Source organism: Melospiza georgiana, chromosome 1, assembly GCF_028018845.1.
Source record: "Melospiza georgiana isolate bMelGeo1 chromosome 1, bMelGeo1.pri, whole genome shotgun sequence".
NCBI lineage: Eukaryota > Metazoa > Chordata > Aves > Passeriformes > Passerellidae > Melospiza > Melospiza georgiana.
The window spans coordinates 121,445,697-121,462,537 of NC_080430.1; the positions used below are offsets into that span (position 1 = coordinate 121,445,697).

General features: G+C 37.9%; 1 protein-coding gene across 8 annotated transcripts in view; it reads left to right on the forward strand.

The window, feature by feature from the left end:
- SULF1 (sulfatase 1) overlaps positions 1 to 14,553 on the forward strand; it is a 124,119-nt gene extending 109,566 nt beyond the window's left edge. For 6 of the 8 annotated variants that reach the window (XM_058033880.1, XM_058033871.1, XM_058033888.1 and 3 more), the window contains 8 exons: positions 1,366 to 1,603; positions 3,271 to 3,367; positions 3,455 to 3,549; positions 3,957 to 4,022; positions 4,513 to 4,685; positions 5,668 to 5,810; positions 5,914 to 6,037; positions 6,936 to 7,074. In XM_058033880.1, the coding sequence (XP_057889863.1) occupies positions 1,366 to 1,603; positions 3,271 to 3,367; positions 3,455 to 3,549; positions 3,957 to 4,022; positions 4,513 to 4,685; positions 5,668 to 5,810; positions 5,914 to 6,037; positions 6,936 to 7,042 (1,043 nt within the window). In that variant the 3' untranslated portion in view covers positions 7,043 to 7,074. Of the gene's footprint in view, positions 1 to 1,365; positions 1,604 to 3,270; positions 3,368 to 3,454; positions 3,550 to 3,956; positions 4,023 to 4,512; positions 4,686 to 5,667; positions 5,811 to 5,913; positions 6,038 to 6,935; positions 7,075 to 12,159 lie in introns of those variants that run through there. The other 2 variants (XM_058033923.1, XM_058033933.1) reach the window with 2 other exon arrangements.
- The last annotated feature ends 2,288 nt before the right edge of the window (positions 14,554 to 16,841 follow it).

Sequence of the window (16,841 nt, forward strand, 5' to 3'; positions counted from 1 at the left end):
AAATGCAAGAAATTGTCCCATCCGACCCTATGAATCTTATACATAATTTTATTAAAGAGTAATTTGGTTACAGACCAGAAAGATGCTTTGAAGCTAGCTTTTCTGTTGATGAAGATGAATGTCCTCATTGCCTTGACTGAGACTTTTTTCACCTGACAGCAGGTGATTGCTGAAAATGTTTAGTACAGGGTGGTTTGAATGAAAAGTTCAATGAGGCTCACTATCTTCTCCTTGAAAAGATTCTTGCAGGAAAGAGTCAGCCTATGTCTCTCAAAGACACTAACATAAAAACTTCACTGGAACTGATGCTGCCTACCAAAGACAGTACTTTCTTACAGATGCTGTTTTCTGCTGGATAAATTATTGTTAGGTTACATGGGTGTGCTCAGCATAGATGCAACAAAAGGAAATGCCCTACAACTGACTTTTTACAAGCTTAATTTTGTATGTCTAGAGCTCTGTGTGTGTGGCTTTGCAAGGCACCATTGCTAGACACAACATGCTTTGGTGTGGTATTGACTGTCAGTTTTATCATCTTGGTTTGGGACAAGTGCATTTAGCAAAAGAAGTAAAAAGTGTAAGGTCTTTCAGACTGAGACTAAACAGAGGTTCTCTTGTACATGAAATTAAAGACCTTTCAAAAGAGTTAATTGTTTTAGTTAATCTTACTCATATACACAGTAACTAAAAGAGTTGTGACCCTACTAAGCTTAGAGCTCTCAAGGGGTAAAAGTGGCATAATTAGTCTCACTGTAGCTCTGCAATGCAGCAACTCTTTGGTGATCACATAATTACAGATGACATATATGTCAAAGTATATGTACATATATACATATAGATACATACAGATACTGATATCTGATGGATTCTTACCCTCTAAATGCTTACCTTTAAAAAAGAAAAGGTGTTAATTTTCAAAATTAATTTTTTACTCTAAAGTATGCATTAATATGTCACATGCCAATTTACAGATGGTGGCCTTGTTTCACAGTGCTGAATGATTTCATTTTCTAAAGTGGCTGCTAATCCTGTGTTCTCTGATTTTTTTAGTGTCTCTTTCTAGATATTTCAGAGATACTGTTTTTTATTTGAAGACTTAGATGCTAACTAACTAATGTAGCATAAGGTTAGACTAACATGAAATGCAAACCTCAAAGCAACCAAAATTTCATGCTACTCATGGAACCGTGGGGCACAATGTATCAAAAAAACATTAAATAAGTTTCTGTAAAGTCACAGAAAATATCAACTGGTTTTATTGAACTGCATTCTTCTCCTTGGAATGTGTTTTGTGTTCATGACACAGATCATGTATATACCTATATATTCATATATATTTGACTGTGAATGTTTCTTCTGGTTCAGAATACAAACCTCGATTTGTCCACACTCGCCAAACCCGGTCCTTGTCTGTGGAATTTGAAGGTGAGATATATGACATAAATCTGGAAGAGGAAGAGCTGCAGGTGTTGAAGACCAGAAGTATCACCAAGCGTCACAATGAGGAGGAAGGAGGGGAAACTGCTCGCGCTGCTCGTGACACGATGGTCGCTGACGGCGCTGATGCTTTGGGTCAGCCCAGCTCTGTCAGAGTGACACACAAGTATGATTGCTTTCTCTGTGGGGTATTTCTGTTTCTTAAAACCAAATCTTCATTTTCTAGCTCTACTCTTTCTCCCTCTGTACAATATTTAGGAACTTGAAACTGACATCATAGATTTTAGATACACCTGAGTTGTGTCTTTTAGGAAGTGGAATCATTTATATTTAGTATGTGTATTTTAAATGGAGACCTCTGGTTTAGATTTTGTGTCTAGGGAGAAGCAGACATCTCTGGAGGGAAATTCATCCCTTGTATCAAAATATGAATCTTGTGATGGATTAATCACCCTGTTAAGCTGATGCTTCTGCTGTTTATTATAAAGTTTAGACTACAGCTTAGCAGAGAGGACTAAATCTGAGGTGACTGAAGTCCCACTCTACATGGGGACAGATTAGATCAGCTACACCATGTTTCTTAGTGCTTAGTTATTTGCAGACATTAGCACTAGCTAAGATACATTAGACCTGTTTATTCAAGATACACTAACTCTGAATGAAAAGGCAAACATCTCAAAATAATTTTTAATTTTAAAATGTTACTATGATTTCTTTCAAAATTCAGGAATATGTGGGCAAAACAAAACCAACTTTGTTGAATCTCTTTTATTATATGTAAAATGTAAATTGAGTTTATGTCTTTTCTTCTTTTTTTTTTAGGAGAATACAAAGGTTGGTTTTGAATAGTAGAAATTATCCTTTCTTACGCTGATAATTTCCAGCCATGGCATTATTAAAGCTTTAAATCATTTTCCATAAAAAATACGATTTCTCCATAAAGTGTTTTGACCTTTACAGAATGGCATTACTTTCAGAATTCTTTGAGTGAAGAAAAAAACAGAATAGGATAACACTGGAAGAGATAACCATCTACATCTTTTTTCTGTTATTCTTCTCAAAAATTAAAAGAATGGTTATGATGAAGGAGAACCCAAAGAAAAGTTCTGTCTATAAAATTATATTTCTCTAATTAAGGAATTTCTGTTTGTCAGCATGGTGACTTTGAAAGCCCAGCCTGCACTCTGCTGGATTTTCTGTCTCAGTCCACTGCCTTGGTCTTTCTTGTGCTTTTTTTTTTCCGCTTGGTAGAACTGTTTTTTCAAACACAGTTATGAATATTTTTGTCATTGCGCTGTTTTTTTACTCAAGTGCTCTGTAGACTTTTAATGACATGTTTGAACTCTTTCTTCTAACTTTGGTTCTTCTTGGTCTTTATTGATTATATTGATCTTCAGCCCTCTGACTCTATGTTCTCTTCTTGAGTGTTTTGCATGCTGGGAAGATGAGCCACATTCATGTGGCAAGGAGAACGTATTTCTCAGCAGCTGGTGGTTAAATAAACAATGGCACATTTGATTAACAAGGAGCTTTAATTTCTGAGCAGATTTTTACTTCAGTTTCAATTTCATTTCTGATTAAATAAGAACGTATTGCATTTTTTGCTTAGCAGGCACATACCATCTGTTGTGGATGACAAGTTTTCCAGAGAAAACAGATAAAAGCAATTGTTGCTATTAAGTCAACAGAGGAAGACCTTGTAGAGTTTTTATCTTTTTACTAACCATATTTTAAAAAATTGATTTAGGAATGTTGGAAGAAAGAGAAAAAATGGGTGGGTAACTGGGAAACAAGTGACCTTTATTTTCCTATTTCTTAAACTCACATCTACAGATGTTTCATTCTTCCAAATGACACTATTCACTGTGAGAGGGAGCTGTACCAGTCTGCCAGAGCCTGGAAGGATCACAAGGCTTACATTGATAAGGAGGTAAGAGGTATTTTAAAATCTCAGTGAAGTCTTTACACCGGTAGCTTTGCAAAGAATAATTCTGACTCAGAAATATCCTCTTTGCAGATCGAAGCTCTCCAAGACAAAATTAAGAATTTGAGGGAAGTTAGAGGACACCTAAAAAGAAGAAAACCAGATGAATGTGATTGTAGTAAACAGAGGTAAGAGAGGTGGCACTAAATACTGAATACTACTTTGATTTCTAAGGCTTATACATTTTCCAGGGATTTTCAGATTGAAAATAGAAAACCAAAGCTTTATTGATATTTATAACCTTTGTAGGCCTCTTTTTTAGTTAGGCATGAGTAGAAGCTACTGTGAACCACAAGAAGATAAACTTTAGCTTTTTAGGATTACATATGTTTGTATTCTACTAACATGTTTGAATCCAGCTGTAGTTCTGCTATAACCTAGCATAGGATAACACAGCTAGAACTTCCTTGAATTAAGTGAAAGTTTTAAGTCTGTATAATTCCTTAAGAAAATGTCAACCATAGTATATTTCTGTTTTGGTTTTGTGTTGAAAATAGTTTAATTAATTAATAATTCCTAAATTTTTTCCCTGTAGCTATTACAACAAAGAGAAAGGGGCAAAGGCCCAAGACAAACTCAAGAGCCATCTTCATCCCTTCAAGTAAGGCTATTATTAACCTCTCACTCTCACAGCTGGCTTTTTGGTGACTGGATATATGTAGTTTTGGGCATTTGGGGAGTTTTTTGGTTTGGGTTTTGTTGTGTTTTTTGTGGAGAGAGGTGAAGGGAAGAAAAGGTCACATGTAGCAAGATATCACAAGAAACATTCAGTAGTTTTGGGCCAACTTGTGAAAGTTTATGGATAATATTTCTTCAACCTATTGATAGAGAAAGGATGAAAATAGTGCTATCAGAAACTGATCAATATTTTTTTAAGAAGATCCAGTAAAACCTAAATGCAGCAGTGCATCCTTTCTCATGCATGCTGAAGGGAGCACCTTATCTTAGCAGCTGGGGAAGCTGAGATAGAAGGTCCTGTCCTCATCCTTTCACCTTTATAAAATCCAGAAAGATGTAGAAACTGCTAGTGCTGTTGCTAACCAAACAGAGACTGTTCTTAGTCAGCCATGCCCAACTTCCTCTCTGAACAGAGAAGCAGCACAGGAGGTGGATGGCAAACTGCAGCTGTTCAAGGAGAACCGGAGAAGGAAGAAGGAGCGCAAGGGGAAAAGGCGCCAGAAGAAGGGAGATGAGTGTAGCCTTCCCGGGCTGACATGTTTCACCCATGACAACAACCACTGGCAGACAGCACCATTCTGGAACTGTGAGTCTTGTGTCAAAATGTAGATGTGATCTAGGTTATTCTCTGCTGAATCACTGGTTTTCCACTTCATGCAATCAGAGCATTATTCTGGCCTCTAATGTTGTCAAAAACTTCAGCACATAAAAGGCCTACTTTAACATTTTTATTTCAAAGTAAATAATAAACAACATATCATCACCAAAATGCAGATAGTATCCCTTATGAATTCTTCCCATTATTCCACTTTTTATATGCTAAAATATTTTCAAAATCACAACTGCGTAGCACTTGTGTATATAAACAAAATATTAGAGGTAAAGGATATTTTAAGTCTCTTTAAACTTCAGAGTAATCTATATACTATCCCATTGAGAAAAACTTTCCACAGGATTCAGCATTAAAAACCAGTATTTTCCTCACTTGGGATGATGGAGAAAGAAAAGTGACTGAAAACTTTATTTGCAGAAATTTCAAGATCAGGTGGTGATTAAGTTACAACATATTTGACCCCAAGCTGAAAACTTGCTAAGAACAACTTTTCATTTGGAGATAGAAATTGTCTCCTAGTGATAATCTGTTCTGATTGTACTAGGACTTCTGCTATGTACTTTACATTTAAAAATATTCCTAAAGTAGTCATATGCATGACTTTTGTTTTAAAGACAACAATTACATTAGTTAATTTCTTTTTAACTGCGGAGTAACAAAAAGTTATGAAAAGAGCTCTCATATTGCTGTGCATTCTGGCAATGCTTCAGCAACAGTCATGGAGTAAAAAAAAATGTCCTTTTGACATATTTCACAATCTAAAGAAGAGTAAGTGTATTGTATTACCATTACTATTTTTATTAAGTCTGTTCACAGGTAGTCACAGTCCCAAATCTAAATAAACCTAAATAAAAACCTAAGGCAATGCTAGTATTATATTACTGTGATTGACTAGTAGAATAAGCAAGCATATTATTTTTGACTGAAAACTAATAACTTGTTTGTATAATTACAGTGGGCTCTTTCTGTGCTTGCACAAGCTCCAACAACAACACTTACTGGTGTTTGAGAACAGTTAATGACACCCACAATTTTCTGTTTTGTGAGTTTGCAACCGGCTTCTTGGAATATTTTGATATGAACACTGATCCCTATCAGGTAAACCCCTTTCCCTTTTACAAAATGTCATTCACCAGACTCCTCCAGGGTTTCCTTAATTTTGTTAACAAGCATAATTTCCCTCTGTTCCTCTCTTTCTCAGCTGACCAATACAGTTCACACAGTGGAAAGAGGCATTTTGAATCAATTGCATGTCCAGCTGATGGAACTGAGAAGTTGTCAAGGTTACAAGCAGTGCAATCCAAGGCCAAAGGGACTTGAAACAGGTACAAGATAAATAGTAGTGTTTATTTCCATTTTATTAACATTGTTTTAATCTACCTAAGTTCTAATTGTATCCATGAAGTGTCACTCTCCTAAGTATTGCTCTGAACAATTTGGAATTATCCATATACACCAATCGTGCACATCTGCATGATGCATCTTGCTTCTTTGCAAGTCTGCACAGGTTATTCTTGACAGACAGATATTGATGGCAAAACCCATCATTTGTCAGAAATGCTGCAGGAAGGATATCATTATTGGAGCTAATCAATAACAGCCGCATGCAGATCCTCACAGCCATAACTCTTTTCTCTCTTGCAGGGTTTATTTCATTAGTTTTTGCCTCCCAGTATCAGGTGAGGCATTAAATCCTGTGTTTATTTCAAATGCTGTTTGCCTATGTCAACAACTTCAGGTTCCTTACCACAACCGAGACTTAACGTTGCAAACTTCTAATCACCAGTAGCCTCCTTCATTTTTGAAGAAAGCAACATTTCTTTACAAGATTCTCTAAGTAAAACAAAGCCATTTTTACTTCAAGTCTCTGGAATTCATTGCACTTAACTTTGGTTGGTTGAACATTGTGATTTATTATTTTTTCACAGGAATGCTCCATTCTACATAATTTGTGGTATTACCTCTTTGTATCTCTTTCTACATCTACCAATGTTTCTCTTTTTTCTAATTGTTTTGGGGTTTTATTATTTTTGAAAACCTGTGGGTTTTCAGTTCTTTTATGTAAAACTTCCAGGAAATCTTTGTTGGACTGCAGCTCTGTCTTTATTTAACACAGTACATTTCTTTTTAGGAATTAGATGCTGTGCATGGAAAACTACATTTTGAATGGTTTTACAAGTTCTAAACACTAACAAAAGTTACTCTTGTATTTTCCTATATCAGGAAATAAAGATGGAGGAAGCTATGATCCACACAGGTATCCACACTTTTTTATTCTCCTCAGCAGCTTCTTTCCAAATAATTGCATGACTCCAGTCCATTTCAACTAATGTCTGTATCCTGCCATGTTGCACACAGCGTAGCTTTCAATGCATGCATTTTCTAACTACCCTACACTGAACTTGGCCATTGTTTTTTAGATCTACCATTCTGCATTTAACGTAGCTCATTGTCATAGCAAGACTTCGTACAGCTCATATTTCATGCCTGTACTCCTTAGATGTCTGCCCAAGGAAAATTGCACAGGAAGAATCACCTCTTTTGGGTTGCTCTTGTGTTATCGTGCTGATTTTGGATGGGTTGGAGGTGTTTTTCTGGTTTTATTCAGTAGGTCTTCACAGCTGCTTTTAAATGTAAACTAAGTATGCTTAAAAGGCTTTCTGAAGTACAAAGAACCTAGTCAAACCTATGGAAGCAGAGCAAAATCTTCTCACTGGCTTTTGGAAATGTTGGCAGATACCACTGTAAGCAAAAGCAGTGCTCAATATGAGCAGCCTGTGCTCTGAAGCCAGCAGCAGTGTGTTCAATTTAAGTGTGGCAGAAAGATGAAGCTCCTTCGGGCTGGGACCAGATCAGAGAAGCATGAAATAAAATTTCCCTAAAAGGTTGTATTATTTGAACTGAGGAAAGGCACTAGGTGAGGTTTTTTAAGCCTAACACTTGAGCCTGAGGAATGCATGACAGACATCTCTTTGAAAGTGTATTTTTCTCTTTAAAAGTATACTTATTGTACCTACATGTTTATCATTCAGAGCCCTGTGTCTCCTGGTGGAGAAACCAGACAAACATAAAGCAAAAAGCTGAAGAGACTGAAAAAACTGCAGGTCTTAAGAGTGCTGCACTTGCTGTTCATTGAGCAGTACTTGTTCTCAGGGTGAAAACCAGATTAACATCTGTGGAGTGTCATATTTAGACTGGACTCCTTTTCACAATTTATCAGTTTTATTCATTTTCACCTCTATACACTTTGGAGGAGTAGCTCCTGATACACATTGCTTACTTGAAAAGTAAACAAGGGAGTCCAAGGGGTGTACAAGTCTACATAAAACCCTTTTCACAGAATCTTCTGAAAAGAACCTTTTCATTAGTTTCCAGGAGTCAGAGAACAATTAAGCTAATGTATCTCAATGTATAGATCTCCAATTTAAGCAGCTAAATTTTCTTTTGCAACCAATTTTGTATTTCCTAGTTTTGGGATCTAGGAAAATGATAAGCTTTTGTTTGGCTTGTATCCCACTGTTTGCATTGCTCATTACAGCCTGGTGGGAGCTGGTTGCTACAATGATAGAAAGCAATCCCTGTAATTATGCTTTTAAGTCTTTCATTAGAAGGAGTCCTTGTAAGTAAGCATTCCTCATTTTAACTACAGATCTAACAGAAGGGACATTTTTGAATTGCAGGATTATATGAAATAGTAGAGCACACAGGATTAATCTTTAAATTATATCTTCCTACACTGTTCAGCAACAAAAACTTTTTAACTTCTGATACCAAGGAACATACAATAAACATTTTGCTACCGTGACAAACAGCAGTATAATATACCATAAGCAATATTGTTCTGTGTTGTGACATTGCAGACACCCAGTTTCTCAATTTACACATTCAGCATTTTGGTTCAAGCCCCATCTTGGTGGAGTGTTTTTCTTTTCTTAAACCAAACAAAAACCAACCAACCAAAACAAAACAAAAATTAACCAATCCCATTTATCAGGAGTCATTACAATGATCCACTAGAGGATCCTTTTGTTGCTGCCTGGAGAGAACAGATGGAATAACATTGAAAGTCATCTAAACTGCTCCTTAGGCTTCCTTCAGATCATGTAGCTTCTCACTCACACCTGTTCCCAGTTCAAAATGCTCTGAGTTAGTGAAGCACTGCCTGTGCTGCAGTAAGGCACTGGGCCAACAGGCCCATATGGAAATAGCCATAATAATAGCCAAAATGTCCCCTTTGCACAAAGGGACAGAGAGCTTCAGCAGGGAAGAACTGGTGCCACCTCTGCCCTGTGATGGATGGAGTGTGGCTCTGCAGACAAGGCTGATAACAGGATGTGTGAACTACACACTCCTCTCTCCTCTCCTACTTGTCTGAAGTTTTTCAAAGCCAAGGATATGATTTTACCCACCTGTCTTTAATTTCAACGGAGACATATTCAAATCTCTTATTAGTTTTGAGGTAAAACAGGCACAGATGACATTATAGAGGATGCCAGGGTAGGATAAATGGAGAGTAAAGCTTAACTAAAGCTTGTTCTACAGATGAACAAACAAAGAAACAACAAAACAACAAAAAAGTGAGCAAGTTTTGCTTTGAACAGCTAGCAACATTTTTTTTCTCTTTTGGATCTATGTCATAGCTGAGAAATTCCAAAATGTTGGTCAAGGAAACTACTGCCATGCTGTTTCTCAAATGCAACTCGTCCACACTTTCCCATTTCATACTTACATGTAACAAAATTTCTTACAGGGGAAAAACCTCTTCTCTCCTCTTCCCTCTGTTTGCTTTCATTTCAGTGGGAGACTTTTCATGCTTACTGCAAGTTGTGGAATTAAACTGTGAAGTAATTTGCTCAGTCAACCAAAATAGCTCTAGGACCTTAAGACTTTGCTTCCCTGTTTGTTTAACATATATTCATATAAGTTATCTCTGTCTTCAAATAAGCTATTTTCCTCTGTGTGACACAAAGATCATGGAACAATTCCCAGTGCCTTCCCAGCTGTGAAACTTCTCTGAGACTGCAGAAACAGTGCCACATTTAGAGAGCAAAAAATAGATCCAGAGTGAAGGACCATGTAGCTCGGACTCAGACTTTCAGCTATTTTGTAGGAACGCTGCAAATTCTTTGCTGATCTTACTCCTGTGCAGCACAGCCCCATTGCCCTGCTGCTGAGCCTCCTCAGAAACCCTGTTCCTCTTCACTGGTCCCCAGATTCCCCACTGCCCAACCTGCCACCCCGCTCCAGCCTCTGTTCCCCACTGGGGATGGGCAGCAGAGGCTCTCCTGGGCCCAAATGCTCCTTTCTGGCTCCTGCTTTGTCCCCAAACCTGTTCCCAGTCAAACAGCATCACTCCTGTTCCAGTTCCTGCCATAACATAACAACCCACATGACTGTCCCTGCAACAGTTTGTTTTCCTATACAGGCTCTGACTTGGCAAAGGAAAAAAAAATAAAACCCTACCAATAAAAATAATAACAGAAAAATTTAAATATCGTTGCATCTGCAGTGTGGTTAATGTCTTCAGTGACTAAATTCCTTGCAAAAGCAGCCCCCTGCCATGATGTTTTCTAGGGCCCTTTATGCCTCTAAGCACCAGAAGAGTAAATCTTCTTTCTTGAAATCTCTGTGGTATTTAATTATCTTTTGTTCCAGGAAACAAATTATCCATAATGTGACTTACAAGGATGGCTCTCATGTGGCCATGCCATGATTTCATTTCATTTCACTTGTCTGCTTCAGGAAAGAAAGAAGATGCTCTGTCATAGCTGTTCTACAAAATCAAAAAAGCTTTTGTTTCTTCCTGAATCAGGAAGACTGTAAAATGTTTGCAAAAAAATAAAAAAATCTATAATTTGATATTTAAAAAATAAAATACTTAAATTTTATGTTGCAAAACATTTCCAATTAAAAGCAAAGGCTCAGATGTTTTCAAATAAGGAAAGTGGTCTCCTTTTGGAGTGTAAGGCCCTACATTGTAAGAAAATATCAAGATTTTTTTCTGACCATAATGGTATTTTTCTGACTTTCCATATGATGGACTAAATATTGGAGAAATTCTTTTACTGTGAAATCCCAAGCTAGTAAGAAGCAAAGAATGTAATCTATGATAGACAAAAGTTGCATCTTCTGTTCTACTTAAATAAAGAGAAAAGAGAATGGGCAGCTTAAAATGCAAACAGATTGATGGAGATGCCAAGACCCATCTTTGGGGATGCAGGTCTCAATTTGGATGAGGATTTGAGCTCAGTTCATATGGTTGGAATGTAGCCACTTGAACTTCTAAAACAATTGCTACTAGCCTACGTGCCTGTACAATTTGCATGAAGAGAATAAATCATTATCAGAGAGTTAATTACTAAAGATTGCCTGCAATATCATGTGTAAGGGCAAAATTGTCACTTTCCCTGGCAAATGTTTGCATTGCTTGATATGTCTTTCCTTGTAGACCACCATGTTGATAAAATCTTTCCAGTGAATTCAGTCTGCCCAGCAAATTAAATAAATTGGTGCTGTTCAGTGTTACTTTTCAGTATAAAATGGGCTTCACACCACAGGTGATAGAATCTAAGTCACTATAGTTATTGTAGCGATTTTTTAAAATATTTTGGAAATGGGTTTCTTTTGTGTCTTTGCATTTCCTTCTGTGATCAATAAAAAATGCAGCTCTGTTGTTACTTATAGACCCATATCTATACCCTTTATTCAGACTTATTATTTGAAAAGGCTGATAGATATTTTCTTTGAAAGCTTTTTTAAAAAAACCCGAAACCTTAAGAAGATTCTCTGTTTATGTTTTAACACTATTTTACAAAGTGGTGCAGTCCTATAAATTAATTCACACCAATTTTTTACAGCTTTCATTTCCCCTAATTGCTCCATGTAAACTAAAATGAATGTTTATGAAATAGATTAAAACCCCCTTTAGCTATAATTTACTAAATAAAATCGGTCTGGTTAGTTTGTAGACCATATTTTTAAGCTATCCAGAAACAAAATTCATGTGGGCATTGAAGTTCAGGTCACCAATGGCTTTCAGAGTTAGTCCCCTCTTTTATACGTTGTTTGGGTATTGCATGTTTCGCTGGAGTGCTCCAGAAAGGCAAATGGACTATTTGAAACATTTTTCCTGCCTTGAAATATCAGAGGAAGGACTTATGTCTGAATGTCATCACAAAGCCCCATTAGACCAGATTTTGTTCTTTTTTTACTCAGCCCAGGGATGTAGCAGGAGACAGGGAGTTCTTGCTGTGTTTATCAGGGGCTGTGAACATACCCAGGGCCAGAACATTCCTCTGCTGACAGAAGAGGTGGGGTGTCTTGCACTTTGAGCTACCTACTTTATGAACAGGGTGCTTTCAAGCCAATTGAAGTAGAAACACACATGGAAGCTTTGCTTGCACCTGTAATAGTGTTCACCAGTAGGCTTTATTCTTTCTTTCAACAGAGGACAGTTATGGGATGGATGGGAAGGCTAAGCTGCCCGTTTTCACTGGCGACATTGACTGGCAAGGACTGGAAGACTTGTACAGTGTGAATGAAAGTGTATATGAATACAGACACAACTTTAGACTTAGTCTGGCTGACTGGACTAATTACTTGAAGGATGTAGATAGAATGTTTGCACTGCTGAACAGTTACTACCAGCAAAAGAAACCAGGCAAGGATAACCCTGGTCGAAGCAACGGGGACGAATCATCCACGCCGCTCACCTTGGTGGAAATGCCTTCTGCTGAGGAGTCCAGCGGCCTGACTGCAGAAGAGCTGCAGCTTATTGTGCCAACAGACTTTGCAGCCCTTGCTTTGAGCACCGTGAATTTAAGTCAGGAGAGGAAACTTGAATTAAACAATGATATTCCTGAGAAAAGTAGTTTGAATGACGCACACTGGAGAAATAGTCATCCAGCTGAAAAATGGATGGAGGATAAAGAATCGGACCGTTTTGATATGGATTTCAGTGGGAATGGTTTGATAGAGTTGGAGTCCCGGCATAGCTTCATGCTACAGCCCATCAGCATTCCTCAAAAAGACACTCATCAGGATGGTGACACTGTGGAAGATATATTTGAAGACCAAATGTATCTTCCCATGAGGTCTGATGAACCCTTTGTCCGTCAGACCGTAAATATATCCATTAGGGATTCACCTGTCACTACCCAGGAAGAAGGAAGTTTCTTAAAAAAAGCCAAACAGAGTCTTGCAGGAGAAAGTTCACAAATCCTAAATGCAGAAGGCAGTGCCTCAGCTCCACTCTCCTTGGATTAGATCAAGTTGTAAACCATTAAATAAGTTCTCCTTTTTCTTATTAGCAAACTAATAAAGGTAATCAAGACAACTGACATTCCATGTTTATTGTAGATACATTTTGCAGCTAAATTGAGCCCAGTTCAGTATTTGTCTCTGTGCATTTTTTTTTATTCACATGCACATGCTTTCACTTCTCCACACTGGGAAGCAAGATTTCCAGTTTTCCATTAAAGGAAACAGTGTTAACTTTCAAATGCAGTAGCACATTCTCTGAAAGCTAAAAATTATTTCTTCGTAAAGAATGTCCAAGTCACTTTCTCTATTTCCAAATGATCCCACCATGACTGTTTCAGTTCACCCAGTATGCCTGCATAATGTCTTTTTTATCAATTATTTTAACCACTGGCAATTCTTAATGCCATGCTTTCAAGTAAAATGCACTTTTAAAATCTGTATGCCATACCATTTATGCATCGAATACCTTACAGATTCTTAGCTTGCTCGTTGTCTTATGAAATTGTGAAACCAATAAACAGACTGACCTGAAAGAGGTAAACACCATGGATTGTGGAAACAGACTCTTCAAATACTATCTTAGCAAAAAATATTGCATGTTTTTGTTGCTTTATTAAATTTACTCTCAGAAAGGTATGGCTAATGATTGTGAACTGTAGAAGGATTTGTTTAAATTGGATTGTTTCCCTATATGTTGATATTGTCAGTATTAAACTTCCGTTAATTTTTCTGACTTTTTTTTTTTTTTGCTGATACTGGTAGAAAGGTTTACATCAGTACATAAATGTTTTTGTTGCCCCACCTGATTTTTATTATTCTGAGCAATATCTTGAAAGCATTATTATCATTTTGAGTCTTAAATTCTTTTTCTGTTTTGAACAGGCATTAAAGGGAATGATAAAATCATGTTAGGTTTCCATTATTTTAGACACAAAAGGCACATGAGAGTAAAAAATTGTAGTTTAGTAATAATTTTTGTTGTTGTATTCTAAATTTTTTCTTGAACTTTACCAAGCATTAAATCATATTAAGTATAACACAAAAATTACTTTGAAAAATCTGTATTAGTCAAAATTTAATATTTTCCCTTGCTTTTTTATAAATTTCTAAATAAATATCACCACAGCAACAAAAGAGAATTACCTCAAATAGATGTAATTCCACAGTGTCCAACTCACGGGTGCATTTCCTACCTGTTACATGTTATTTAGTAGTGAATATTTTTTGGCTATTGCAAGCACTGCAGGTTAAACTTACATTCATTACATTGTATTTTAAGTTGAAACTTTTTTAAAAAGGAGATTCTTTTAGTAGGATTTTAATAATTTTAAGAAGCAGTCTTTTTGATGGACTCTGTAAATATGTTAAAATTACTAGTTCTTTATCTGATGTATGTGTCACGGGCTGATTGATAGAAACACATATTTATGGTCATGAATGATGCTATTTGTACATAGGTTTTAAGTTACTAGGATACAAACTGTGTTTTTAAATCTTGTATAATATTTCTGTGATACTTTTATAGTACAATTCTGGCTTCGGGAAAGTCTAGAAGCAATATTTCTTGAAATAAAAAGTGTTTTACTTTACCTGCTTCAGAGAAGTCCACATGATCCAGTTTTCCTCCTGAATAAGGTTTATTTCAAAAATATGTCAACAGTCTCAGTTTTAAGCATCCATCCACATTAAAAGCAACAGGTAACAGGTTGAGTTTGGGAGGACTTGAAGGACAAAGGCAAATTGAAGCGAGGTCCCACACAACCACCTCTTGTACCTTTGTGCAGGGAATTATCCACCACCAACAGTGTGCCCTACATTCTTTGAAAGTTCAGTTCTTTCCATGCAAGGTGCTTTGTCTCTTAATGCTGGGGCAGAGATAGAGAAGGGAATGGTGCAACAGAGTGAACCATGGATTCACCCCACTTGCCCTTCCTCCTTACCTGAATGCTTAAAGTACTCATTGAGGAAATGGCAGAAAGGACATCTCTTTAGTTTGAAAGTTGTCTCCCTTCTTTCTTGTAGGACAGTAATCAGTCATCTGAATTATCAGCTAAACAGTGCCCTACCTTCTAAACCAGGTGGGAGCCCTTTTTACAGGTCTCTTACAGGAGTATGGAGGAAAGAAAGTATGAAGGACAATCATTCTGTAGGCAAGAGATGCAGACAGCAACTAGCCCTGATCCTTGCTGTCTTGGAAGCTGTAAGCTAAACCAAAGAGGCCAAAATCTGTCATATCTCTAGGTACACAGTCTAGGCAGTGTGTTCCTGTTCCAATTTGTTTTGTGTTTCTTTCTGCACAGTACTTCTTTTCCCATAGCTGAGGCAGTCAAGTCCATGAGCAGTACAGGGTGTGACTGTCAGGAAGATTTTACAGGTGGTTTCAGGCTCAGGAATGAAGCAAGTGCCTACATCTGGCACTGCTCCTCACATGGAGAAAGGCCAAGATGACCTTCCTAGCTTTTTGTGATCTGCAGAGCAGTAGAGATGTGTCTCTGTATTCAGAAAGGCAGTACATAATGCATGACTTTCTGAAGGGCTCCTGGAGATGGACAGAAGAACTTTAAAACTGGCACATCTTTGGGAAGTAGCAATGTTATGCAAAAAGTTCCCTCTGGAATTTAAGATAAGGCAGCCAGTATTGCTCTCACATCCTTGGACAGTGTGAGGCACTTTCTGAGACCCCCTAGCAACTGAGAGCACTGCAGAAGAGCAAAAATGTGTAGTGCTTCAGTTCCAGAACTAGATATAGAATCACAGAGTGGCTTGGGTCAGAAGCAGCCTTAAAAATCATCTGGTTCCCATCCCCACCATGGGCAGGGACTGACTTAGAGCTGTTATCAGTAGGTGAATCCTGGTGTTGCTGAGGTAAATGCACTCTAGCAGCTTTGCAAAAAACAAACAAACAAACAAGCATTTGGATCAGAGCATTATTCTGGAGTTCAGCCACCTGTAGGCTTTTGTGACAGTTGAGAGAAGGAATTTTAGAGTGCAGGTCTGAGCACTGACCACCTCCACTCTCTGAGCCAAAATCCCTTGAGATGCCTGCAGCTGTCTACACTGAAGTCACACAGGCACAGTCAGAAGGGATCTGTGTAAAACAGCCAGAGCTGAGAACCCAAGTGCCACAACAGCCTTGTCCAAGGAAGCTCTGCCCAGGACTAGAGCCCTGAGCAGCCATGGCTGCCTGGCTACATGTGACGTTGTAAAAACTTCTTCCTTTAGTTTCAGCAAAACCCAATCCTGTTTGCGTGCTCTGACATCATTTTTCAGTGAGAACCGATGTGCAGTAAATAGGGTAGAAGCCAGGGAGTAATTCCAGAAGAGATGTGTCACGCCTGAGGGGATGCAGTGCCAGCATCCCCTGTGTCCCTGTGCCGGCAGTGTGTCGCAGCCGCTGGGGCAGCAGGTGTCAGTGCAGAGCCGCGCCACAAGCGCCTCTGTCTCCTGCAGCCGGCGTCTCTCCCGTGCCATCAGCACTGCCGGGGCTGCACCTGCTCCGTCCTACACCGGCAACAGCACCTGGGATGTGCTACAAATATAATCTCATCACTTTCCTTGGTGTACAGCTTGGACACTGGTAATGCGCAGGGGGATCTGAAAGATGATTTTTTTTTGTGGTTATATATATTGGAAATGAAAACATGCAAGTCTTACTTTAAAATCAGAGAGGATCTGGACCCAATCAACACACATGATATGCTATTTTTTATTTCCAAGTATCAAGTATTCAAGAGTTTGTTTTGTAAACACATGTTTACAACAGATGCTGACAGCAGGTTTCATTAAATCATGGGTTATATAACTTTAAAATTACTCTAAGCTCTGATGAGAAATAAATATAAATTTAAAAAAACCAAACATACAGGA